The sequence below is a fragment of the Formica exsecta genome, unplaced genomic scaffold (assembly GCF_003651465.1).
Source record: "Formica exsecta isolate Colony F162 unplaced genomic scaffold, ASM365146v1 scaffold137, whole genome shotgun sequence".
In the NCBI taxonomy this organism is placed as follows: Eukaryota; Metazoa; Arthropoda; class Insecta; order Hymenoptera; family Formicidae; genus Formica; species Formica exsecta.
Window position 1 is genome coordinate 397465 of NW_021848702.1, and position 23915 is coordinate 421379.

General features: G+C 34.2%; 5 protein-coding genes and 1 non-coding gene across 8 annotated transcripts; 4 read left to right on the plus strand and 2 right to left on the minus strand.

Moving 5' to 3' along the window:
- Positions 1-671: 671 nt before the first annotated feature.
- On the minus strand, positions 672-8322 carry LOC115245926 (tetratricopeptide repeat protein 17). 2 transcript variants are annotated; one of them, XM_029824426.1, is made up of 16 exons: positions 7872-8322; positions 7494-7750; positions 7271-7382; positions 6965-7191; positions 6567-6854; positions 6219-6490; positions 5865-6078; positions 5154-5397; positions 4830-5054; positions 4495-4675; positions 3347-3505; positions 2750-2910; positions 2408-2571; positions 1728-1953; positions 1390-1653; positions 672-1305 (listed from the first exon to the last, which is right to left on the minus strand). In XM_029824426.1, exons 1-16 carry the CDS (start codon positions 7992-7994, stop codon positions 1150-1152), a joined length of 3273 nt encoding a protein of 1090 aa, XP_029680286.1. In that variant the 5' UTR covers positions 7995-8322; the 3' UTR covers positions 672-1149. The 2 variants fall into 2 exon arrangements, with proteins under 2 accessions (XP_029680286.1, XP_029680285.1); XM_029824425.1 differs by having other exon boundaries at positions 6153-6490; positions 7872-8319.
- Positions 8323-9585: 1263 nt separating this feature from the next.
- Positions 9586-11858, plus strand: LOC115245919 (soma ferritin-like). The gene is made up of 3 exons (XM_029824413.1): positions 9586-9993; positions 10336-10560; positions 11308-11858. Exons 1-3 carry the CDS (start codon positions 9895-9897, stop codon positions 11497-11499), a joined length of 516 nt encoding a protein of 171 aa, XP_029680273.1. The 5' UTR covers positions 9586-9894; the 3' UTR covers positions 11500-11858.
- Trnaa-cgc lies at positions 11093-11164 on the plus strand. The gene has a single exon. It is a non-coding gene; the product is annotated as a tRNA-Ala (tRNA).
- Positions 11859-12145: 287 nt separating the features above from the next.
- LOC115245918 (ER membrane protein complex subunit 10) lies at positions 12146-13623 on the plus strand. The gene is made up of 4 exons (XM_029824412.1): positions 12146-12424; positions 12495-12758; positions 12995-13261; positions 13340-13623. The coding sequence occupies exons 1-4, from the start codon at positions 12359-12361 to the stop codon at positions 13430-13432; spliced, it is 690 nt and encodes a 229-aa protein (XP_029680272.1). The 5' UTR covers positions 12146-12358; the 3' UTR covers positions 13433-13623.
- A 142-nt stretch (positions 13624-13765) lies between these two features.
- LOC115245915 (Bardet-Biedl syndrome 2 protein homolog) lies at positions 13766-17189 on the plus strand. 2 transcript variants are annotated; one of them, XR_003885620.1, is made up of 11 exons: positions 13766-14025; positions 14132-14251; positions 14320-14508; positions 14588-14770; positions 15070-15292; positions 15370-15581; positions 15744-15914; positions 15980-16084; positions 16161-16492; positions 16616-16870; positions 16941-17067. XR_003885620.1 is itself a non-coding variant. In XM_029824410.1 (11 exons), exons 1-11 carry the CDS (start codon positions 13801-13803, stop codon positions 17033-17035), a joined length of 2091 nt encoding a protein of 696 aa, XP_029680270.1. In that variant the 5' UTR covers positions 13766-13800; the 3' UTR covers positions 17036-17189. The 2 variants fall into 2 exon arrangements, 1 of the variants encoding a protein (XP_029680270.1); XM_029824410.1 differs by having other exon boundaries at positions 16161-16473; positions 16941-17189.
- A 37-nt stretch (positions 17190-17226) lies between these two features.
- LOC115245917 (ras-related and estrogen-regulated growth inhibitor) lies at positions 17227-20395 on the minus strand. The gene is made up of 4 exons (XM_029824411.1): positions 19378-20395; positions 18896-19118; positions 18573-18759; positions 17227-17519 (listed from the first exon to the last, which is right to left on the minus strand). The coding sequence occupies exons 1-4, from the start codon at positions 19505-19507 to the stop codon at positions 17340-17342; spliced, it is 720 nt and encodes a 239-aa protein (XP_029680271.1). The 5' UTR covers positions 19508-20395; the 3' UTR covers positions 17227-17339.
- Positions 20396-23915: the final 3520 nt, after the last annotated feature.

Consider the following 23915-nt stretch of genomic DNA (forward strand, 5'->3'; position numbering starts at 1 on the left):
TTGTTGCACACTAGTTTTTTCTATTGAAATTTTAAACTAATTGTAAGCAAAAGAAGAGCCAAGAATATAATCTTTAGTTGACAAAAGATCTTTAAAAACTGAAAAATAGAACTTTTGTTATTTTAATATAGTATATTTCTTTTCGTTAATTAATTATATTTGCAAATAAAATTTCTTGATTTGCTTTGAAGCTTTGTATATGACAATTACATTTATTTTTTTGATAATAATATTTATAATATTAATAATATTTATTATCAATGTGAGTATATTATATAAAAAGTACGTGAAAGAAATAAATAATTAATTGAAATATATATTTTCATCATGGATTATTTCTGTTACAGATCTATTCGACACTTTTATCACATTCCGCCGATAACTTATCTGTATAACTGTGTTTATCAACGTGGCGATTTTGCATGCACCATCAACGAGATAAAAAATGTAAAAGATTTGCAACTGAATATATTTAGTAAGAGAATTCTGTAGCCCAGGAAATAGGTTGAACTACTGATATGACCGATTGTTGGTGACATAATTGTAAGTAAGAACTGTCTAAGCTCGCAAACAAATAATTATTCGCTATTATTCATCTCCTGTCTTTACATACTTGCGAAGTCAGGCAGTTCTGATATAAATCAACAGAAAAGAATATCAAAATTATTGCGAAAATTTTTATTTTGTTTAGAATTCTCACACATATTGTAGTAGTAATAATATTAATCTCATTTCATAAACAAAAAGAAATTGTGGCAACTATATAAGAATAAATACAACATTTATAAATAAATAATTAAATAATTAATATATCTAAAAAATTTGCTCGAATTTTTCTATTTTATACATCAAATATACATAACACTAACGTTGTGAAGTTTTTGGTGATTCATTCAAAGATGAGATTCATTGAAAATTTATATTATTCAACTCTAAATTTTTCTAATAATTTAACGTGTCTATTAAAAATGTTATCGTATCTTTAGTTTTAAATTAGAAAGTTAAACATAATAGTTTATTAGTTACACATAATAGTCTATAATAATTGCTTTTGTATTGTTTCCTATGTTCCATATTGACAATGTAAAAAGGCACTTTTAATAATTCGTCTAATTTCTTTGCATTAATGTTTTTTTGCAGGAGACGGTTTCACAAAATATTGCGCAGTATTTCGTCCATCGCGGATCTTTTGTCTTCAAATAACAAGAAGCATAATATCACTCGCAACCTCGTAATAGCTGGTTCGAAATTCGGATCGAGCTCAAGAGAGGACTTGTAAAAACTTGCAGCAGTCTCAAAATCACCCTGTAAGAATATAAGTGCATCAGTCGATCTTTTAGTTTATTGTATATTAAAGATAATTTACATCTGGTAAAATATTTAATTTACCAAAGCGGCATAAAGATTAGCGAGAACATAATGATTTATTATAAAGTCCGGACCAATTGAAAGTGCTATCTGAGTAACTTCGAGGGCCTCGTAGAAATAATTATGCGAATTGAGGAAAGAGGCCAGATTTACGAGAAGTATGTCTTGCATATCTTTCGGAGTGTTTTCTAGGCTTTGCCATATACAATCCAGTGCTTTACGACTGTCACCTGCCGCGCGCCAGTAAAATGATGCGGCTATCGCCAAAGTCCAAGAAGTACAATGCTAATTCGAGGAAATACACGACATTATACGTGAATACAAAAACAAAAATATGATTATAATACCTGATTGATTACCTTTTGCAGTGCAAACGCAATTTTGGTTCCGAGTCCTTGCAAAGTGTCACTCTGCGTTCCAGTTATCATCATTAGCCACTCGGCCATATCGAGTTCAGTTTTGTCTTGTAGTGATTGTGAAAATTGCACCATTTCGGTTACATGATTCATTTCAGAATTACCTTTGTCACATGTCGGTTGTAAAGTCGGGATATTATCGTCCAATGATTTAATCTCATCTTCGACGCTGAAATCAAAATGTCAATTTTTAGAAACAATTTGTATGCGATACAGTAGGCTCCCGTATAATGCGGGGATAGATTCCGTGTTGTAAGATACTAATGGGTTATATAAATTTCGAATATACATATATTTAAAATAAAAATACATTTTTTCTTTGATTTATAAGAATGAAATATTTATTTTATTTTAAAGAAGAACAGAAAAAGATTTAACAGAATTTTTTTATTATGTAATCCAAAGTATAATCAAAGTATTATTGAAGTAATAATCTGAAATAAAAATTTAGATATAGAAATTAAAAATTTGAAATTTATTTACCACAAACAAGGTACAATCACAATTTTTTTACAAGGTACTATCGCAATTTTTTTACGTTATACGAATCCGTGTTATAGAAGTACTATACAAGAGCTTGCTATATCTATGAACTTTTCTCATAATTTTCCGATTATACGTACGTCATATTTCGTCGTATAAATTCATGAAATACAAATAGAGAAGCAGCCCAGTCCTCATACTTAAGCTCATCACATTCATCCTTATTCGGGTAATATGATTCTTTTTGATTGTCAGAAGAGATTTTACCAAATGTCCAATCGGTATATGAGTGTAGCCGCATGTTCTTTGATATAAAAATTATTTTATATAAACTATTTTAGATTGTTCGTATGGATAAGTTAGTAAATTCGCGTAAAGAATTTGTAAATCAAATGCATAAAATAATATGGAACATTATCTTTATATATAATATATAATATTATCTGTTTTCATTATCTCTACTGTTCGCATCATTTGCTTACATCATCTGAAATTCGGCTCATATCTATGTGTGGTTCATGTAGTTTAGTTGCGCTATTGGGAAGCAGTAATGAAGATATAAGACCTTGGCGCATATTTTCTTTTTTATTATAATACGACACATCTACTAATTCAATTTTGTGAGTATTCCAGCAATACGTTCCTACAATAACATTTTTTTAGCTATTGACCAAAATGTAGTAAAAAAAAAGAGAAAGTTTATACATTATCTCTATTAAAGGAACAAAAAGTATTTATTTCATTAAGAAATTTGAATATTAAAACGCAATTTACAATATATCAAGTATAAATAAAATTTAAATCACATTACATGACGTCTACAGCAGGTAAAATAATAAGGAAATACATATATAAAAATAAGAATATAATCTTTATTACATACTATTACACAAGGAAAAATCAGCAAAAATAACAAGACAAGGTTATGACAACATAAAAGTGCATAATTAAAAGCCAAACTATTATATTTTATTTAGTTCAAGCAAAAACAAACATGAACTTAAATTTGTGTGAAATAAAAAATACATAGTATAAAAACACAGCGTCTATTGTTAAGATATATGTGCGAAAATACGCACCTATTTCTTCAGTCTTTGTTGAAGCATATTTAATATGTTTACAGTTCTTGGCTTGTCGTTTGCGCAAAAGTGTATCACTTGCTTGCAGATTGTACTTAGTAAGTAATACAGAAGGCAGGTTCATAGAATATTTGGGTGAATTAATTCCTTTCTCACAGCCTATGGTTATGATAATATTTATCATTATTCATCACAATAACCTGTATTTTTAAAACACAGTACCATTGATAATGAACAAAATTAATCAACTGAAAAAATATATAATGCAAATACAGGGTGGGGCATTTATAGTGACGCGGGCATATTTTTCGGAAACGAAGCGAGATATCAAAAAATGTTTCAGACAAAAGTTGTAAGATTTTGAGGGGGCCACATGATAAAAATATGGACTTGATCTTCAATGACCTTTTCAAGGTGAGGTCAATGTGATCGATGTTTTCTTAAATAGAACTCCCCATTTTTTATTGCATATTCTTGTAACTTATCTCGAGAGCTTTTCAAAACACTATAATAAAGTATGATTTATTATAGTGTTTTGAAAAGCTCTCGAGATAAGCTACAAGAACATGTAATGGGGGGTTCTATTTAAGAAAACATCGATCACATTGACCTCACCTTGAAAAGGTCACTGAAGGTCAAGTCCATATTTATATCATGTGGCCGCCTCAAAATCCTACAACTTTTGTCTGAAACATTTTTTGATATCTCACTTTCCGAAAAATATGCCCGCGTCACTATAAATGCCCCACCCTGTATAAATGTATATAATAATGATAAAAAGCAAAAGAAATTAAAGTTTTAATTGATAATTTTTCATAAAAAATGTGATTAAGAAATTTTGCGCAAATAAACTTATATATTTTCTTATTGTTGCTCTATAATTTTTTGTTACCTTTAAATTCTAGTATTTGTATGCTTAATAAGAGGAAAAGATGACTTATACATATATATATTTTTTTTAAATCTGTGCAAGACAAGATAAGTCAAGATAACTCAACAGAAACTCAACATAAAATAATATGAAATGGAATGTGACATAGAAGATTGTATCAAGTATTATAAAATATGTGTCAAATCTAATAATAGCACAGTAATGATTTTTTTATAATGGTAATGAAACAATTGTAATTATATACACTTAGACATACTTGCTTGATTACCCGTAACAACATTAAATTTTTCGCGACAGGTCAATGTCTTCAATAACATTAAGGCCCTACCATCATATAAGTTTGAATCCACTCTTAATGTTTGTTTCAAATAATGTATAGCTCCTGTATAATTTCCTTTTATATTCAATAATATACCAAGTAAAAAATTAGTCATTGGCTGAAATATATATATCAATTATTATTAAATAATTTTTCTTTATTTGATTAATATATAAAAACAAGTCTTTTTTTTTAATATCGTGAAAATATTGTTCATACAATAAAAATACTCTTTTTATGATACAAAATTTAATTACATTCTTTATGCATACCTCTACAGTGTTAATTTCCAAAGCTTCATTTGTAATTCTTACAGCATCATCAATTAAGCCCACTTTGTGATATATCGAAGCTATACTAACAAAAGGTACATCCCTGAATTCTTTAGGAACATCATCCAATGCTAACTGAAGGCAATCCAAGGCTAAACGAGGTTTCCCAACTATTCTCCAATATAGAGATGCAAGTATTGACAATACCCATGAGGCTGCTACTTTCTGATTTGAGATTGATACACAGTTAAGTTTTATAATTATAATTTTATATTAAATTTTATAATATACAAAAATATAATTTTATGCTATGTAAAATTTTACCGCCTCAGTTGCTGTTAAAATTCTTTGACCAATTTCCGCAAAGTCTGCAGTTGGAACCAAATTATGTAAAAATGGTTTTAGAGAAGCGTCCGATGAACGTTGCTGCACAGTCGCATCTAGCAGCGTACGTGTAATATATTTTTTATTAAATGATTTAGGCGTTTGACATATTGGTGGATGCCATGGTAATGGATGCTTCTTCCATGGTTCTATATCAATCAATTCGTTCACGAACAAATGTATTCTAGTGATATACAAAAAAATATGTACTATTAATGCATTGCAATGTGGCACAATATATAGGGTGTCCGACAAGTAAGTGACCAAACGAAAGGTGGAGGTAGATTGGGTCAAACTGAGTCGAAAAGTCCTGAACCATTTTTTTTTATAACGCTTAATAAAGAAGTTATTACTGATTAAGTCTGTCCAATCAGCGCCGATCTTTAGCCGCGCGCCTGATAGTGTGCGTGAGCGCTCCGTCGCTACGGCGACGCACACTATCAGGTGGACGGCTCACTGACGTGCGTCCGGCTAAAAGTCAGCCCAGACTTTACTCAATGATAACTCCTTTATTAAGCGTTATAGAAAAAAATGGTACAGGACTTTTCTTTTCAGTTTGACCCAATCTACCTCCACCTTTCGTTTGGTCACTTATTTGTCGGACACCCTGTATATAAGTACACTTTGAAGTACATTTTGAAATACACTTACACATAACCTTTGTTTTCAGGCGACAAATAAACAGGTAGGTATTGTTTTCCATCTCCAAACATTAGCATGGAACCATCGCAATCAGAAATCTTTGGCCAATAATCAGCTTCAAAATCCTCGTTTCCTTTCTTGATTTCTACATTGTGATACTTTGGGTATTTTGTCGGTGATGCAAACATATGATCATATTCCACATTTATTTCTGTTGTCATGTCTGTAGCAATATTAAATGGATTTTAACGGTAGCATGCAAAATATTCTTAGAATCTATATTTCTTCCAAAAATACCTTTTGTGATATGATTACTATGCACTTTTACTTGATTTTGCAGATTTTTTAACAAATGTAGACTACCATGAACATTTTGTAGCATGTTCTCAGCTAATTTTATCCTATCTCCCAAATCCATGTAAGACAGTACAATGTTATTATCAATATGATGAATTGACTTTTCGACTGGATTTATCGCGAGGACATGTAGATTCTGCTCTCGCGCTAAAGCGAGTTTAATTTCCCTCGTAGTGGATTTAATATTTTGTTCCCATAGCATATGCTCGTAAAGCTTGAACCATTCCTCCTTCCAATCATGATATGCGTGTATCTCTGACAGTACATTCCGCAAGCGGCTGTAATAATCGTATAATAAATATCACATACACAGTACCCATTTATTTTGAATTAGAAACAACAATATTAGCTTACTGATCGAATAATAATAAAGTTGTTTCCAACAAACGATGGCATAATATAACGTATTTCATCTGTTCGGCCTCTCTCGTTTCAGGCGCTAGTTTCAAACAATTATCATAGCACGCTGCAGATCGTTCGAAATCACCGAGAGACGTATAAACATGGCCCAATGCTAGATGATGGTAGCTCTCTATCGGATTATGATCTATCGCCGCGTGTAAAATAATCGCGGCTTCGCCAGAATATTTTGCAGCGTGTAAAATGCCGGCAGTAGTCAGAAGAGGAATATCGCGATATTGCCTTAATCACGTACAATGCTTTCGTTACGAGATCAGTTTGAAATAATATGGCGGTCTTCCGACGACACTTTTCTTTAGTATCTCCTAAGAGCGAGTTTCTTATTATATTACCTTGAAGCGCAAACAATAGCTCTACGACTGCACTCTAAAGCATTGTAAGCGTTTCCTTTAATCCGCCAATAAATCGACGCTAGATTCAAGTATACCCAGGAGGTCTTATTGCGAGATAAACTATAGGCGAGCTGATGACCAAATTCATTGAGATCAATATTCGGCGGTAGATACTTCATTAAGTCGAGTTCTTCATATTGCGTAAGATTCTTTCGATTCTGCATCGCCTGATAAAAAAATTAAAAAATAACACAGACATATTATTGTATAATGCAATCTTTGTGGAAAGAATAATGTGCCACATACTTTAAGATGTTCGAATGTATAGATACTAAAATCTAGTGGAAATGTTTTTCGACAGTCTGGAATTGTTTGTTTATTGTTAGCCACTACATTATATAACATATAATCATTTCGGCTGCAACAAAGGTTTCATTTTAACTTTTGGCATTGAATTGTGAATAATTCCTTAAATTTATTTAATAAATATTCTATTTATATATATATATATATACTAATGATCACTCACTCTATCCCATCTCTGAATCTGTAATCGATCATTATACTAGCATGTACATTGACATCAGCCAATGACTTATCCCATAAGAAACAATCCGAATTGGAATTTTCTGTATCAGCTATGCCTAAACTAACAAACTGATTATCAATGGACACTTCCTTCCTTGAAATTTTTTTATATATAGCATTGGCTGTTTCCCTGCGTTTTTCCTGTTCCAGAAACGCCAGAAGATCGTAGGGTCGACGCATATCAAAAACACTGTCATGCTGAAATATGTACGCTGAATCATTAAAAGATAATGCAATGTGTTTGGTTCCTTTAGAATTTAGAAAGATTGAAACGCATCTTATATCTACAAAATTGTACAGAAAAAAAAAAAAGAAATACCTGCGGCTGAATTTTTCCATTTTCGGTGACATACCAATGCTTGGTAGCCGAAATTTCAAATATCACTGCGAATATCGTAATAATCTTGTAAGATACGCTATTCCGGATCATTTTTCGCGACATAACCCCATACGATGAATCCTTTTCAAACTTTCCGATTTTGTGTTTCGTGATGCGTCGAGAAAACGAGGACCATAGCTGCAAAAACGAGTGCGTTTTTGCATACGTGAGATTCCTAGTAAATATACCAAGGTTACACTATATTACGTCATGTATTTGTCTTTGAAGAATGACTCGCGATATGAAATATAACGCGGCGTCAGTCAGCATCAGTGACTGTCAACAACGAGAGTGGTCAGCTGAGGCGCCAGGCTGGCGCCTCAGCTGACTAATCGACAATCGACTATCGTTATCGTTGAGTTTGTGTATATATACTTTTTAGGTACATACTAGCACAACACAACGCGCGCTTCGCGCGCGCTATTTATTCCTTTTCATTAAACATTTTTAACGATATATACACAAAATAATAAAAAAACAAAATAATAACTGTCAAAATATGCAATGACAGCCGCTCACGAAGTGAGCGCAATGACAGAACCAATCAGCATCGCGGAAAAGCGACAACAATACACTTCGAGACTTTCGAGTATCGACTTTACATGCCTTTTTTAGATAGGAGGAGTAGTATTGTATACGAAATGTATGTAAACTATATAGATTATTACGAATTAGAAGGAATTATAAGAAAAAATTTGTTTTCTGTGATCGGTAATCAAAGTATTTCTGAAAAATACGAATAAATCTACTGCAAATTATTACACGAAGATGTATATGTTCGAGTATACATCAGTGTAGAATATAGATTTTAAATTTAGAAAATAAAAAGCTGAGGAACCTTGTAAATATTATCTTGAGCATGAATTTTAATTTTTATATTTCCAGATCTTTTTTTTTTTAACTTGAAAGATGCGTCCCTCCTCAGACATGTTATTCATACAATTTGTAGCATATCTTTTTCCCAGACAGCACACAATATTTATAAAATATGTACAAAATATTTATAATAATTATTTGAATATTTTATAAATATTTATCAGAATATTTATCAAAAATATTGTGTGCTGTCTGGGTTTAACGATGATCTTGAAAAGAGAGACAAATACCTCTTTACATTTTTCTTTGCTTGAAATGAAACAAATAAATTGAACAAGTTAGAGATTGGAACAAATGGAAAAGTAAGGTATAAATATATAAAGACAAAAAAGCTTGTTATAGTTAGATTTATTTCGATTTTTAACACAAATTCAAAAGAAATGTAGTATCTTCAAATTTAGGATTCGTTAGAAAAATGTCGATGAAATTTGTAGAGAAAAAAGCGTAATTCATGAAAAAGATTACGATAATGTTTCTTTTATTTATCATGACCATAAAATAAATATTATACTATTCAAATGACCGAGCCAAACTATTTTTGTCAGGTATATCGTTCAGAATTACAAATATTATATTACAGTTCTCGTAAATAAGTCCTGTGATAAGTCCTCTCTTTGTAGTTCCTGTTATCACTTAAACATGCGCATATCACCAGAAACATAATTTTCCTATGCACTATAAAAGATGTTGTTGTCGTTTTTTGTGTCTAGTGTGCCGGTGCCCCTTTAGAGTCGTCCGTTTTTGCGCGAGTTCCAACTTACAATTAAGCCAAGGCCAGAGAGAGAGAGAGAGAGAGAGAGAGAGAGAGAGAGAAGGATTTTCCTTGCCGATATACCACCGGGAAGTCGCGCTTGCGTGCAGTCTCGCATTCCGACTATTCCGTCGTAGATTACGGAATATTTTGAAAGCTCGTATAAAGACTAGAGACTCGCGGCATCGTGCTCAAGTAACGCGTCACCCCTCGTAACGTACAAACGATCGCTTATCGATTCGCGGTTTATTAACAGTTCTCCGTGAAAACGTAATTTTCTCATATCTAGTATCTAGTCAAACGCAAGCGATTAGGCCGTTTTATAGAATTGTAATCATGAGTTTGGTGCGACAAAACTTCCACGAGGAATGCGAGGACGGGATAAACAAGCAAATCAATTTGGAGCTGTATGCCAGTTATGTCTATCTGTCAATGGTGAGTCGGTGTATTGATCAGACTTGGATTTTAACCCACTTCGCCCTCGGCATCCCATGATCGAAGCACCCTGCGAAGCTTCCCCTCGTTGGTTATGTTCGATGCACCCCGATAGAACCACGTATACACGTGTCTCTCGGCACTACCCCTTTTTAATCTTTCATGCCATGCGATCTGTCATAATAAAATTCCCATCGTCAAAATCGAATAAAAACGCATTTATATGTACAAATGTCGAGATTTAGAGAGATACAATACATTTGGTGGATTAAAAAACCTAAGACATCATTTTACCCTCTTGTGCAAAGTCCTCCGCCTCTCGATACATCTTACATGTTACAGGCATACTACTTTGACAGAAGTGACGTTGCATTAGGGGGCCTATACAAATATTTCAAGAAAGCTTCGGATGAGGAACGTGAGCATGCTATGAAATTCCTGACTTATCAAAATAAGCGAGGTGGCGATATTGTGCTGATGGACATTCAGGCGCCGACCAGGAGAGACTGGAACAGCGCGAAAGATGCTATGACAGAAGCACTACAGCTGGAAAAAAAAGTGAACCAGGTGTGTGCGCGATATTATTGCGCGTAATCGATACCGTCGAGGATAGCATTAAAATAAAAGAAGCAATATATAAAAAATTTTTTTATGTACTTAACGATGTTGAATTTCTATTTTAATTTTAATTTTATGAATTTCTGGTCAATATTTAATAAATAATTTTATAGAAGTATTTTTGATAAATAATCTGATAAAATTTATGATAATTAATATTTATTATAAGCATTATGCTCTAGAGAGAAAGAATAATGGTCTTATTGTTATAATTTATATTGCTAATCTAATATATATGTATATGCATGTGTATATATTACTAATCATATTATATTGTTAGAGAGTCATAGTAAGAACGATATTATCATACTGATAAATATCTTAAATGTCGACAGCTAATAGGAAAGACCAAGTTTGTACGTCTTGCTAATCAATTTCCAGGATTTCTCGCGCCGTTTGTTAATTTAATTATCACAAATCGTTTGCTGGATACACACATATCTCTTGAAATACCACGATTTTAAGCTACATTGTAACAATCGGGGGTGTAACTCAGTGGTAGAGTGTCCGCTTCGCATGCGGAAAGTCCTGGGTTCAAATCCCAGCTCCTCCAACCAATTTTTTTTCTTTTATTTCAATATTATATAAATACATACAATATTTTATAAGTATATTGTTTTCAATTTTTTTGTTTTCACGTAATATAATTTACAAAAACACAAGTTTATTCACAATCGACTTTTTTTATTTTTATAGAAACTACTTGAATTACACGGAATTGCTTCGACGCACAACGACGCAAATTTCATGGATTTTCTGGAGACTGAATTCTTACAAGAGCAAGTGGACGCAATAAAAGAGATATCTGATCACGTGACGAATTTAGAGAGGGTCGGAGAAGGCCTCGGTATTTTTATTTTTGACAAGGAGTTGACGGATCAAGATTAATCAAGTAATATCGTATCTAAAAAATCTGCCAATTAAGTAGGATTTTAGATAAATATTGCGAAACGCCGTGTTAATCACCTTATATCGTATGAAAAAGTTGCTGTAATGTGATAAGTTTTAAATAAAAGCGACAAAGCATATATGTCTATATATATATATGCTTATACTGTTATTGATATTGTGATTTTGGAGGAACAACTATTGCGATTTTATCATAACTACTAGCATCAATTTATTGTGCAATTAATAATCTAGAGTAACTCTTTTTAAAATATATATATATATTGTATTTGTAGACTCCCTATACAAATTATATTGTATTACTGCACTTTGCGTTTTAAATAGATAATAAGAATAATGGAAGATATTAGCTATTACAAATCAAATATATAATATATGTATTTGTTCACTCTTTATCTTCAAAATAAAATGTTCGTTATACACTAATACATTTATACAAATCATTAAAAAAAAAATAACTTTTGGAAAACCTAACAGAAATATCTAATCTTATGTTTGAGAGAGAAGACTAGACTTCCCAAAGCTCTGTTTCTCTTTCTAATTTTGGCGTAGCGCTTGATCGATCAGCACGTAGTCTTATATTTGCTATGTCTATGGCACAGACGTATTATATGTCTATGGTCTATGGTTAAAATGGAACGGAACAGCTGTTTTATAACCTTAACCAGCGCTGTAGATATCGTGTTTATGTATCTATGGCACATTTGACATGATAGCAAGAGCATATACCACGATTTTAGAAATTAGCGTCATACAATGAAACGTGGCGCTTCGCCAGTAACTTTATAATTATCCTCAATATATTTTTATCTATTACGATCTGTGCATCGTTGCAAAAATGTATTTATCCTACGTTATCGTCAGTATACTATTCTGCGTATCTTTCGTGGATCTCGTTCGTGGGGTTAATATTTTGGTGTTTCTTCGAAATTTCGATGAGTGTATAAACGTTAATGAAAATTTCGAAATTTTAGAGCGAGCTCGACTACGACGGCTGGTTGCAATTGCGGTTATGGCACGCGTTCAATGACGATCCGGTGCCCGTGTTCACGGAACGAGGAAATATCACCGTGTCCAGCGTGCGTAGTGGCGCGTCTGTTGTCGGACAGAACGGCCTGTTGACAGCCCAGATAAACGCGCTGAAGAACCTTGCCGAACACGACGGCAAGTACAGAGTGAAGGCACTGGCACGCACCTCGTCCGGTAGCGAGATCACGTTCTTCACCTCAGTGCCAGCGGTAATATTACTCGATAAACTTTTAGACATTGTTCATTATCATTGATATAGATCCATCGATGAAAATAAAGCCACTAATGAGGGTGCTTATAGTTGGCAACATTTAAAGCATATTTTGAGCGAAGATCATTTAAAGATCATTTTAAAGTGTGGATGGTTTTTATCTCATTTGGTAAAACATTATACTTTATTACATTTGGATACGCTGATCATATAATGAACATTGTTAATTTACAGTGCTATCTGCTTGGTTCCGATCTAGAAGACATCATAACAGTATGGTTGGACAGTGCAGCAGAGCCGATAGCTGTGAGCATTTCATCCTTAGGTCCCTGTACATTAGACAATCCCTTCACAAATATGTGGACCACTAACGTCATGGTCAGATATCCAGATGGCGGTCCTATTCCAGATACTGCTATGTATATTCAAAAGCTCGAACGAGAACGAGAAGCGAGAGAGAGAGGAGAAACCAAAGATAATCGTTCATTCCTTGCGAAATATGTAAGCATATTTCTATTAAAAGAAATTTATTTATTACAGATTTTGCACAATGTGTTATCTCATTTATTTTTGTTGCAGTGGATGTATATTGTCCCTGCATTAATCTTTCTGCTGCTGTCATCTGCAACAAATCCAGAAGCTGCTGCAGGAGGAAGTGCACAAAGACAATGATCTAATGAAAATAATTTGTACCTGTGTGTGCATTACACTTCAGAGGATGGTCTTATGAAATTTGTCCAAATTTATATAGTATATAATTTCATATAATGTAATAAAAATTGATACATTAATAATAATCCTCTAAGTATTACTACATATGTATAATATTACATTTTTCTGCTAAAATAAATATAATTATTAGATTATGTGATTACATTGCTTATATCATTATTCTAAATACGATAAAATAATGTAATGTATTACATAATAATTGTGACATCTATAGATATAACTATGTAGAAAATCAATATTTGATCACCATGCCAATGGTGAAGGCACAACATTAATGAGGCATACTGTGAATCTAATGTGCAGAAGAGATGGCAGAGTTTTCTTTGAATATTCAGAAACATATTAAGGCAGGTCTTATTGTGAGTGGAAAATTCGATGGATCGCACGCGTGTCTTGCGGCTGCTACACCTGGTGGAAACATTTTGGTGCACAGTCCTCATAGGCAACCGCAGATCGATTACTCCGATCACAAACAATCCAACAAAAGATTATCGTGGAGCGGGGAACTTGCGGAGCTTCAAATTGGTACCGAGGTCTGACAATGTATTAGAGAGTTGAAATGCTATAAATTATTCTGGAAGGGAATTCTGTGTATTTTTATTTCATATTTTTTTTTCATTTACAATGATCCATATTTAGGTCAAATCATTATGCACTGGTCGTCTCGGAGAGGATGAAAGGGATATTCTTTTGATCGGTACTGTTTCTCATGTGCTTGCATATCATGTTGAAGACAATGCTGATGTCTTCTACAAAGAAGTATTGACTATAGCTTAAAGTTAACTTGGCAGAACTCATAACTTATAATTATATAGTAATTGTTTTAGATGTCGGACGGCGCGAATTGTATAATTGTTGCGAAAGTTGGATGGCTACCTAATCAGGTTGCAATAGTAGGTGGCAATTGCTCAATCACAGTTTTAGATGCGCAGGGTACAGAAATATTTTGGACAGTGATGGGAGGCATCGTCACTTCATTGGCAGTGCTTGATTTCGATGGAGATGGCGAGAATGAGGTAAATGGTATTTATTAGTTGTATATATGTATTTTGTAATAGTTTTGCTTTTAAAAATTAATTACTTTGTGTTCTGCAGTTATTGATCGGTACAACGGATTTTGAAATTAGAGTGCAAAAGCAGGATACCATGCTTTGGGAAACTAAAGAAACGGCAACGATTGTTGCTCTCACTGATCTTTCAAACAGACAGTTTGCTTATGCTGTTGACAATGGAACAATTGGCGTCTATGAAACAGGACAGAGACTGTGGCGAGTTAAGGTGAAGAAATTATTATTTTATATCTAAAGCCCACTTTAAACAATCTATATATAATTTGCAATAAAATTTGAGAAAAAATTTTATTTATAATTTTATGTATTATATGATGCACTGAAAATATATATTTTGCACAAAATAAAATATATACACACATACATATATATTAGATACGATACATGGACAAAATTGTAAACAGATTTCTGTCTTGGATTTTATCACGAATTATAGATTGTCTAAAGTGGATTTTTTAATTGAATGTTAAAATAATGCTATAATCAGATTTAAAAAATTTATTTTAGTCAAAGCATAAAGTGGTATCCGTAGGAACTTTTGATATAAACGGCGATGGTATACTAGAGCTGATAACTGGTTGGAGTAGCGGGAAAGTGGATGCAAGAACATACAATACTGGCGAAGTCATGTTTAAGATTCAGCTGTCATCTGGTGTAGCGGGTATAGTGGATGCTGATTATCGTAGAACGGGCAAGCCTGATTTAGTGGTTATTTCTACTAACGGCGAAGGTATGAAAATATAGAGTTTATTATTTTTACTATAATCAAACTATTTTATTCTTGCTTATGCTGTATATTTTATATAGTACGTGGATATAGTGCTGGGTCCATAATACAAACTCCAGAACCTGGAGAGATAATACGTGAATTATTAGCTAGAAAGCAAGCGCTTCAAATGGAATTACGACAAAGGGCTGCGACTGGTTCCAATATGTATTACGGATCAAGATTAGCCATCAGTCTGCTGACACAAAGGGGTGCAGCTCGCGTTGCGCTTGCTGCTGGACCCGGACTTTTGGTAATATATTAATTAGATATCTCTCTTTATAAAATTATACATTTCAGTTTCCTTTTACTACAATTTTTTTTTATTTCTTCGATTTAGATCGATTTTTCGTTAATACAAATTTTATATAATTAAAAAAATTGCGAGATGTCATAAATATAAAATAATATTTAGGTACATTGCGCTATAGTCTTTGCTGAGGGTGTTTTTGAAGGTGAAACGCTGGTAACGCATCCTAACCGGCCACAAGGAGAATTAGAGATCGCTCTTTATCCTTCCAAGAATGATCCTGTAGACATTCATGTTAAAGTGTACGTTGGTCCTCCTGGTGCCGACTTATTGCAGGTATTCGATAATCACGCAACATATCTTACAAATTAGATTTCTAATTCATTCTTAATATTCGACAGGTTTTTGAAATAACACGGCAGCTGCCAAAATTTTGTATGTACGAGCTCATCCCAAAACCGCAACATGTTTCGGAAGAATTGTCGAGTAATGGCGTTGTAACAGACGTAAGTCATGTTTAAAATTTAGATTAAAAAACGATGTCTAAAAGTTGTTCTTAAAATAAATATGTGATCTCTATAGGTCGCAGAGAGGCCTCAGCGCATCGCCATTTGGTTAAACCAGAGTCTCATCCTGGGAGAGGAATTGGAGATCGCAGAAAGTGGTCCGAATGCCGGATGCATCGAAGTGTGGCTTCGTGGGATGCGGGATAACCAAATACACTGCTTCAAATCGAATGCCAATGGAAAAGTAACGATCCAGACGGATGATTCAACATTTGCCGGCGATATTATTCAATCTCTCGCCATGTATTTAGGTGTCAGAGAGCTGACCTCAGAAGCCACATTTCCAGCGGAAGAGAGCAGAATGCTGGACGCGTTGGATCGTGTCAAGGGTACGCAGGGAAGAAGGGGGTAAAATATAAGCTGATTTTTTTATTAGTAGATTTTAGTAGATTTCTTTTCCGGCTAGAGCGGTTAACGTTTCTTTTTGAGGAAAAGTAATATCGTCAAAATTTTTCTGTTGCTGCTTATTAGGTTTGAAGGAAGTCGATGCGCGGCTCCAGGCGGAAGCTGCGGGCGGCGCCAATCTTCTGAAGAGTATCGTGATTCGTTTAGAAGACGCTAGGATCCTCGAGAATATTGACGAAATGCGAAAAAGACTGATGCAATTGAAAAACATCAATGGCGACTTGATCCGAGAACATGAGATTCGACTGAACAGTCATCGAGAGCTTGCGGCCAGTCTGAAAGAATTGAATATCGGTGTGCAGCGTGTAGCAAGACTCAGAGGTAAATTTTTTATTACACAATCATCCTCGTTATTATTCTTATCTTGTCGTTATCATATCTATTTCTGCAGTCGGGAAAGCTGCCTCCAACGCGGTGTCTCGTTGCAGAACGGCGATACAAGACGAAAATTCAAAAGCTCTTGCGCTCGCGATAAGGCACGGGTAGGCTAAATACAGAAAAGCCACAGGATAATCGTTATGCAATAAAATCATCGATTTTGTAACTGCATAATGTGTGATGATTTTCTTTATGTAATATATTTCAAAAGAGCCATGGCATTTATTCTGTGTATATATAAATTTGCATTATTGACAAAGATGAAAACTTCAACTTTATCTCCACATTATATGCAAAAAGTTTTTTTTTACAAATATAGATTTATTAAAACAGTTAAAATACAATTTTTCTTATACAATGTCTTGTGTGTTTGATAAAAAAAATACTGAATTTTAAAATATAAGTCTAACGCTTATAATAGATTTCCGCGAGCGGAAATGCTAAACCTTCTTCTCGATGGAGGGGGTGACTCTTTCTCACGGCGGCGAGTGTTTATAGTCCCATCTGTGGAAGCCCTCAGTCTAAAAGTTGCTGGCTGCTGTCCTGGCAGTTCGCTCAACAATTTTAGTATATTCATAAATACGGCCGTGACCTGTCGAATGGAAATAATCGCGAATTGTTATGACCGCGCCATTATATAAAGGCCCCGACATATTATCGTAAATATTTTTTTTACAGGCACCGTTGACGGTTTCAGTATTATCATTCACGTCATATCTCTTTTTTTTTTTCCTTCTCTATCGCGATACGTGTAAAATCAATTGCTTTGTATCTTCCATTTCGCGCGCACATACGTCATTTATGAAATATTATTTTCCAGTAAAATCAAAGAATACGTGTTTTCACTGTCAATTTCGTCTTATACGTATTATTTTGCATACTTCTAACATTTTTATATGTATATTAATTATATGTTAATTGTAATAATATCAAATTTTTTATTATTGACGTGATATATATAGTAAATTTATTAATGAAAATTACTAATTCTGAAACAATTTTGGAATCTTTTTTATCGAAAAATCAAAGAAAATTTGCGAACGTTTTAATATTTAACGCTTAATGATTTTTTATCACTAATTTTTTAATTAAATTTTGAAAAAACGGAATCATATTGAAACGAATACTCTTAATTGTTAAAAATTTAATTTGGTATAATTTAATTTGTAATTTCGACTATATGATTATTACTGAACGATAAAATATGTTGATCCGCTTTCGTGATCGTTATTACAATGCGTAGATAAAAAGCACGAAAATGCTGTTGCTCATATCGCGTGCCTTGAGAACGAGTGATATAGATTTTGTTTATGGCTCGCGATCATGGCATTTACGCGTGATCGTGGGGTAAACAATCAAAGTTTAGAATAATAACCTTTGCTGCGATTAACTGATAGACTAACTATACACTTATCAGACGTTTATTTATAGCCCACCGATCGCTTCGAAGAAATAATTTTTAAAGATTAATATTATTTTTAAATAATCGAAATGATATGATACCATAATCAAAACCTGATATCATTACTCCAATTAGGAGGACTAGTTTCTCTCTCTTTCTCTTTCTCTCTCTTTCTCTTTCTCTCTCTTTCTTTATTTTTTACTTTACATCGTCGAACTGATCGAGAATATCGCGAATCGTTACCTGGTCAACTGATTCCCTTACGGAAATCTCGTGGAAAGCGTGAGCCTCGATTTCTTTTGCCCTTTTCTGGCCTTCCAGGGCAGATACCATACGCTCACCCGGCGAACAGGAGAGATCGGCCTTGTTTCCCACAAGCAGCACAACCGGTGGCACCTTTCTGCCTTTTCTCGCATGCGACACCAAAAACCTGGAAGTACACGACGTATACTTCATGTGTCTTCAGAATAATCTTGTAATAAACTACGCGATTACTTTATAATACCCGGCTTTAATTTTTTTTTTTCTATATTTATTTGAACAAAATGTGTGAATGGGTTGCATACCTCAGATGAGAAGTCTCATCGAAGCTGACGCGGTCCGTCACCGAATAAACGAGAACTATCGCGTCGGCCCATCGCAATTTCGGCTCAGCAGAAGTGGGCGGAGATCCTGGAGGATCTGCTATCTCCCACGAGGATCCCAGATGATTATCGACCCGATAGATTCTATCCGTGGTGCAATCGTACTCGCCTATGAAGCGTTTCGTGGCGAACCGCACGGCTAAAGCTGACAAGCAAATAATGCATGAGATATATCAGAAATATACATATTGCTAATATATGTGTATACATATATTAGCTTTACGTAATATGAATATTTTATTTAAAAAATTATGTTATCTATAATATAAATTTTGCAAACTTTAATAAAATATAATTGTTGCTTACATTACAAAAGCCTTTATTTACTCAATCGAAGGAGTTAAGTATTTAATGCATATTTGTCCGCTTTATGTTTTGCCGAAATAATTTTTATCATTACTCACCCGACTTGCCAACACCCGGTTGACCCAGTAAGATCACTTTGACTGTTTTATTGGCAAGGCCGAGGCCCCAGCTGATCGGAGGACTAATCCTCTTCTTGGTGGATGCTAACGGTGGACTATTGCTATCCATGTCTTAATCGCCACTGCTTCCTTCGTAGGGTGTCTCGTCGATTATGAACCCTCTCGCGTGTCCGATGATATTTAATGGATGCATTATTCATAGAGATCTGTCGCCGCGCGCTTCTCAAAGGGTGAGCACGTAATAAACAATATAACGACGACGTCACTAACTGCGTCATTAACTATTATTAGAATAATATATCGCTTGTGATTTTATTACAAATTTGTAAAAGAAAAATATAATACTCAATGGCATAAAATACGTTTTACTTTCAATTTCAGAAACATTCGGATATCACAAAGCTAATTAATTATGGATAAATTGTTGATGCATCGTATTTGCCGCGTACCATCACGCGACGACAAGCGGTTATTATTAATTTTATGAGACTTTGACGTTTCTTTTATCACTTTATTACGCGTCTCGGCATTTCACGCCGCGTTTCTTCCGCAGATATATGGCGCGTCGCGACTCGGTCGCTGACTCATCGTCGCGTTGCATCAAATTGCATTGCGGTTCGATGCACTTCCCACTCGGCTCGACTTGGGTCTGTGAATGTATCGCGAATAATTGTTCCAACTACTTAGCACCACGATGCATTAACGATATTCCTTGGCTCTTTGCTCTGCCTTCCTTCCGAAGGAACAATCGGAAACACGTCGGTGATATAAAACACTATCTCGATCAGGTATCGCCGATGGTGTTGCATGCAAACTTATCTCGACGCGCTGGTCTTGCCCAGGCTAGTGTACAGAACATGCGCGCCTTTCTCTTCAGCCTTAAGTGAAAAACGATGTGCTAAGAGAGCTATATTTAGTTTGTGCATCTAGTTCATTGATGCCGTTAAAGAAACGAAAAAGAAAAACTATCGGACGAGAAAAAGAGAGAGAGAGAGAGAGAGAGAGAGAGAGCTACATAGTAAGGATTCTGATATATTATTTAGTTACATAAATCTTAAGTTATTGCTACTAATAATCTGACAAGAGATCTCTGTAGGCAAATTTATGGCCTTTATTACATATATTTTATTGAATTACATGATGTTTTAAAATAATTTTAATTTTTACTTTTTTAAATTGCGATTGGATCTTTTAATTTTTTTCATCTGTTTCTAACTGATTTTTTTTATAATCTCGACAGTACATGAGTACATGTTTTTCTCTAAGTTACTTGACCGGATGATAACGTACTATAGTTAATGGAATATGCGCATTATTTCTTTTAAAGGCGGTTTAACCCTTGCAATTTCAAGCCGCGTTAAGTTCCATCGATTATTATATATAGGCGAGAATAGGGTCAGAGGTTATACTTTAAGAACGCTGTATAAAAGTCAATTTTTCACATTAATGTATGTAATCTATTAATGTTTATAAATACGCGCACTCTCGTAATCACTTTTTATTTTCACTATGTAATGTGTTATAAAACATTTTATTTGCGTATACGTAGAAAAGATTTGCGAGTAGCGTGGACAAATTTAAACCAAGAAAATTGAAAATTTAATGACAAATTTATTTCGCCAGAAATGAAAATAGGTCTCTCTGTATGTCAAATATATTTTCTCTGATATTAGATCACCGACCGAGCTCGTAACGTAAATAAAACCTTATTGCAATTGGTCGATAAATGAAGAATAAAGTATTTAAGGTACTAAAATTGATCGATTGCATTGGCATATCCAGATGACGAAGTGGGTCTATTTTCTTTGTTCAAATTTTCTGAACGCTTTCTTATGGATTTTTCGGAGAATATAATTACAGTTCTTTGGATTGTTAATGCAGTACTGAATAATTAATTAAATGTGTAGGAGAAGTAACATCTTAAAATAGGTCTAGGAACGACATTTATAGTTAACATTTATAGTAACATGATTATTTAAAGATTTTCCATAATAAGTTTACTTCTTATTTTACACCAACTCGTAGATGGATGCCACTGGATCATTAAATTGTTATTTAATTCTTTTTACTGTTTTTTTCTTGCAGATTTTCTTCGTAACATTGCTATAATAAATTCTCGCCAGTGATTTAGTCTCTTGGCTTAATCGCGCGGAGCGCTCCATATAAACGTCCACCTCCGTTTTCTCGGAATTCCTTCGACAATTGCTGGTAATCTACACATGTTTCCTGGTATTTGGTTCGATTGATAATCTAAATATAGACAACTCGATCGCGCGCGGCGACGCCGCCATCGCGGATACGAGAAAAGCGTGCCGCCGCTCGTTGACCTCCTACGAGTTTCACGGGGTTATCAGCTAAACGCGAGTCTTCTCTCTCTTTCCTTTTTATCGGTTATCTGTAAAAGCAATCCCAAATCCACTTATTCAAAAAAAGAAGCCTAACGGATTGCGTCGCGTCACTCACTGAAAAAATACATAAAAATAGGAACATGTCCTAAAAAGGCGATCGCAACGTGTTACATACGGATAAGATAACGCTAAATTCTTAGTGCAAGAGAAAGAGAAGAACACGAAGGTTTGAAAGGTCATTAATTTCGTTTCTTTTTTTTTTTTCATTTGTATCGAACATTCTTTGGTAATGGACGTTGTTACCATGCACGAGGTCGGCAAATGATACTCAGCCCCTGATACGTGAATCTGTACGGTACATCAGAGGTGTTACGCTACGAGAAACCGCATGTTTAACAAAACGATTTGTTATTGCAGAAGTGACAGTTGAATGGAAAAGATCCTACGGTTGGATGGAAAAGCGACTGATCTTCAAACTACCATGGTTAACGTAATTACGAAGGGATCGAGTACTTTGCGGGAAACAGCTAATAAAGAAGTCGATGGCTGTTTACTGAATTTGACAGACAGTTGATACTGATTTATTGTTTACAAGATAATAGAAGACAAATTACACCGTCGTTAATATAAATGCAAAGTCAATTTCTGCAAAATGGATTCGACAGTTTTTCAACGCATGAAAAACACGACGGGACATTTTCGTCACGGATAAAATATTTGTTTTATTAGTTCCTTTGAAACATGCCATAAACCGATGTAAAATTGGTTTATAGCCCTGTGGAGCTATAACGACAAATCTCGACTCATGGAGAACGTCGTATTTCTTGTTCACCAAGACATGGCAAGTCATTTCGGTTTTAATACGGCGAAACCAAGTTGACGTCACCCTTCGCACGATTAAAAGCTTAACTGTTCTTTTCGTGCAGAGAAAGTACAAAAAAAGATAACAAAAGAGAAATTTTATTGCAGTTTTAATTCTTTGAAGTCTTAACGAATTCACGTGTAATTAAATAAGCATGTTGAATGTAATTGAAATAATATCTATGTAAATATAAATATGATATCTATAGCTTAACATTATTTAAGAATTTTTTGTGCAAGACGGTTATCAATGCGTGTACAAACGCTGTTGCATTACACATCAGATGGTTATAATTAATTATTATAATTACTTAATTAGCCTTAGACATCCGCGATTTTATATCTTTATATTTATATCTGAATGTTAGTCTTGATTTCCTGTTTATTGATTGCGATTGTGATTGAATGTTTCGCTATATTTTCGAATCAGCACTTTTATAATCAAGTCCACACGAAAAAATATCAGATGCAGTGCAAAGTTCATTGGTAAATTTCCCAATGTGAATCGCTGAGCAAGCCGCAAGTGTCTAAAAATGTGAAATACATTCTATATCATTTCTCGGAATATGTTCGTTTCTGACCTGACACGATTTTTGCCGTTATAAAAAGATTATTGGCAGCTGCATTACGAGAAAATCTACGCGAGTTCGGACAGGCCTCGGTCTCTATCAATAAACACACGCGATCTGTATGATTCGCAAGAAAAGAGCCTAACAATCTACTAAGAATGTAAACACAGCAATAACGATGGTGGTCTCAATCGCATAATCATGTTGTTAACTTCTTTCACTTCTCTTCTCTTCTCAGCCCTCAATTCCGGAGCGGATATTAATGCGCGAGGTAGCAGTGAAATTATTGAATCTTCGCGCTGCTGGACTATATACCTTGCAATGCACAATGAGATGAGTAAGATAACATCCAAGTCATAAAAAAAACAAGATGTTTAATTATGGATAAAAAAAATTATTTAATTTATATCAGTTTTTTTTGCATTACACATAGGATGTTTAATTAATTTCTGCTAATCACTAGACGTGTTTTTAATAATTTTTAGATTATTTAGGCGGTTTCCCACGTCGTTCCTTTCATTTATTTATCGTCGTATTTTGCGACAAGGGTTCCGCCTGTGTTAATACGCAGACTTGAATTATTTCTGGCGCTGGCGATAAGAAAAAAGAGTGAAGAAAAAAATTCTATTGCTTCCTCTCGATTACATGAGAGCCAGGTCGAGCGATGACTGAACTTGGACCTTACGGCGTAAATAAACGAAACAACAGTCTGTTCCCACACGAGGCAGCGCCATTCTTA

What these genes read in the sequence shown, in the direction of transcription:
- LOC115245926 (XM_029824425.1), bottom strand. Translation starts at nt 7,994, where the DNA reads ATGTCGCGAAAAATGATCCGGAATAGCGTATCTTACAAGATTATTACG. An exon ending in AGATTCAGAGATGGGATAGA is followed by an intron (nt 7,383 to 7,493) that starts GTGAGTGATCAT and finishes CCTTTGTTGCAG; the next exon opens with CCGAAATGATTATATGTTAT. An exon ending in TTTTAACAGCAACTGAGGCG is followed by an intron (nt 5,055 to 5,153) that starts GTAAAATTTTAC and finishes ATCTCAAATCAG; the next exon opens with AAAGTAGCAGCCTCATGGGT.
- LOC115245919 (XM_029824413.1), top strand. Translation starts at nt 9,895, where the DNA reads ATGAGTTTGGTGCGACAAAACTTCCACGAGGAATGCGAGGACGGGATA. An exon ending in GTTATGTCTATCTGTCAATG is followed by an intron (nt 9,994 to 10,335) that starts GTGAGTCGGTGT and finishes TACATGTTACAG; the next exon opens with GCATACTACTTTGACAGAAG. An exon ending in TGGAAAAAAAAGTGAACCAG is followed by an intron (nt 10,561 to 11,307) that starts GTGTGTGCGCGA and finishes TTATTTTTATAG; the next exon opens with AAACTACTTGAATTACACGG.
- LOC115245918 (XM_029824412.1), top strand. Translation starts at nt 12,359, where the DNA reads ATGTATTTATCCTACGTTATCGTCAGTATACTATTCTGCGTATCTTTC. An exon ending in TCGTGGATCTCGTTCGTGGG is followed by an intron (nt 12,425 to 12,494) that starts GTTAATATTTTG and finishes TCGAAATTTTAG; the next exon opens with AGCGAGCTCGACTACGACGG. An exon ending in TCTTCACCTCAGTGCCAGCG is followed by an intron (nt 12,759 to 12,994) that starts GTAATATTACTC and finishes GTTAATTTACAG; the next exon opens with TGCTATCTGCTTGGTTCCGA.
- LOC115245915 (XM_029824410.1), top strand. Translation starts at nt 13,801, where the DNA reads ATGGCAGAGTTTTCTTTGAATATTCAGAAACATATTAAGGCAGGTCTT. An exon ending in CTGCTGGACCCGGACTTTTG is followed by an intron (nt 15,582 to 15,743) that starts GTAATATATTAA and finishes AATAATATTTAG; the next exon opens with GTACATTGCGCTATAGTCTT. An exon ending in GCGTGTAGCAAGACTCAGAG is followed by an intron (nt 16,871 to 16,940) that starts GTAAATTTTTTA and finishes CTATTTCTGCAG; the next exon opens with TCGGGAAAGCTGCCTCCAAC.
- LOC115245917 (XM_029824411.1), bottom strand. Translation starts at nt 19,507, where the DNA reads ATGGATAGCAATAGTCCACCGTTAGCATCCACCAAGAAGAGGATTAGT. An exon ending in GATGAGACTTCTCATCTGAG is followed by an intron (nt 18,760 to 18,895) that starts GTATGCAACCCA and finishes GTGTACTTCCAG; the next exon opens with GTTTTTGGTGTCGCATGCGA. An exon ending in TAAGGGAATCAGTTGACCAG is followed by an intron (nt 17,520 to 18,572) that starts GTAACGATTCGC and finishes TCCATTCGACAG; the next exon opens with GTCACGGCCGTATTTATGAA.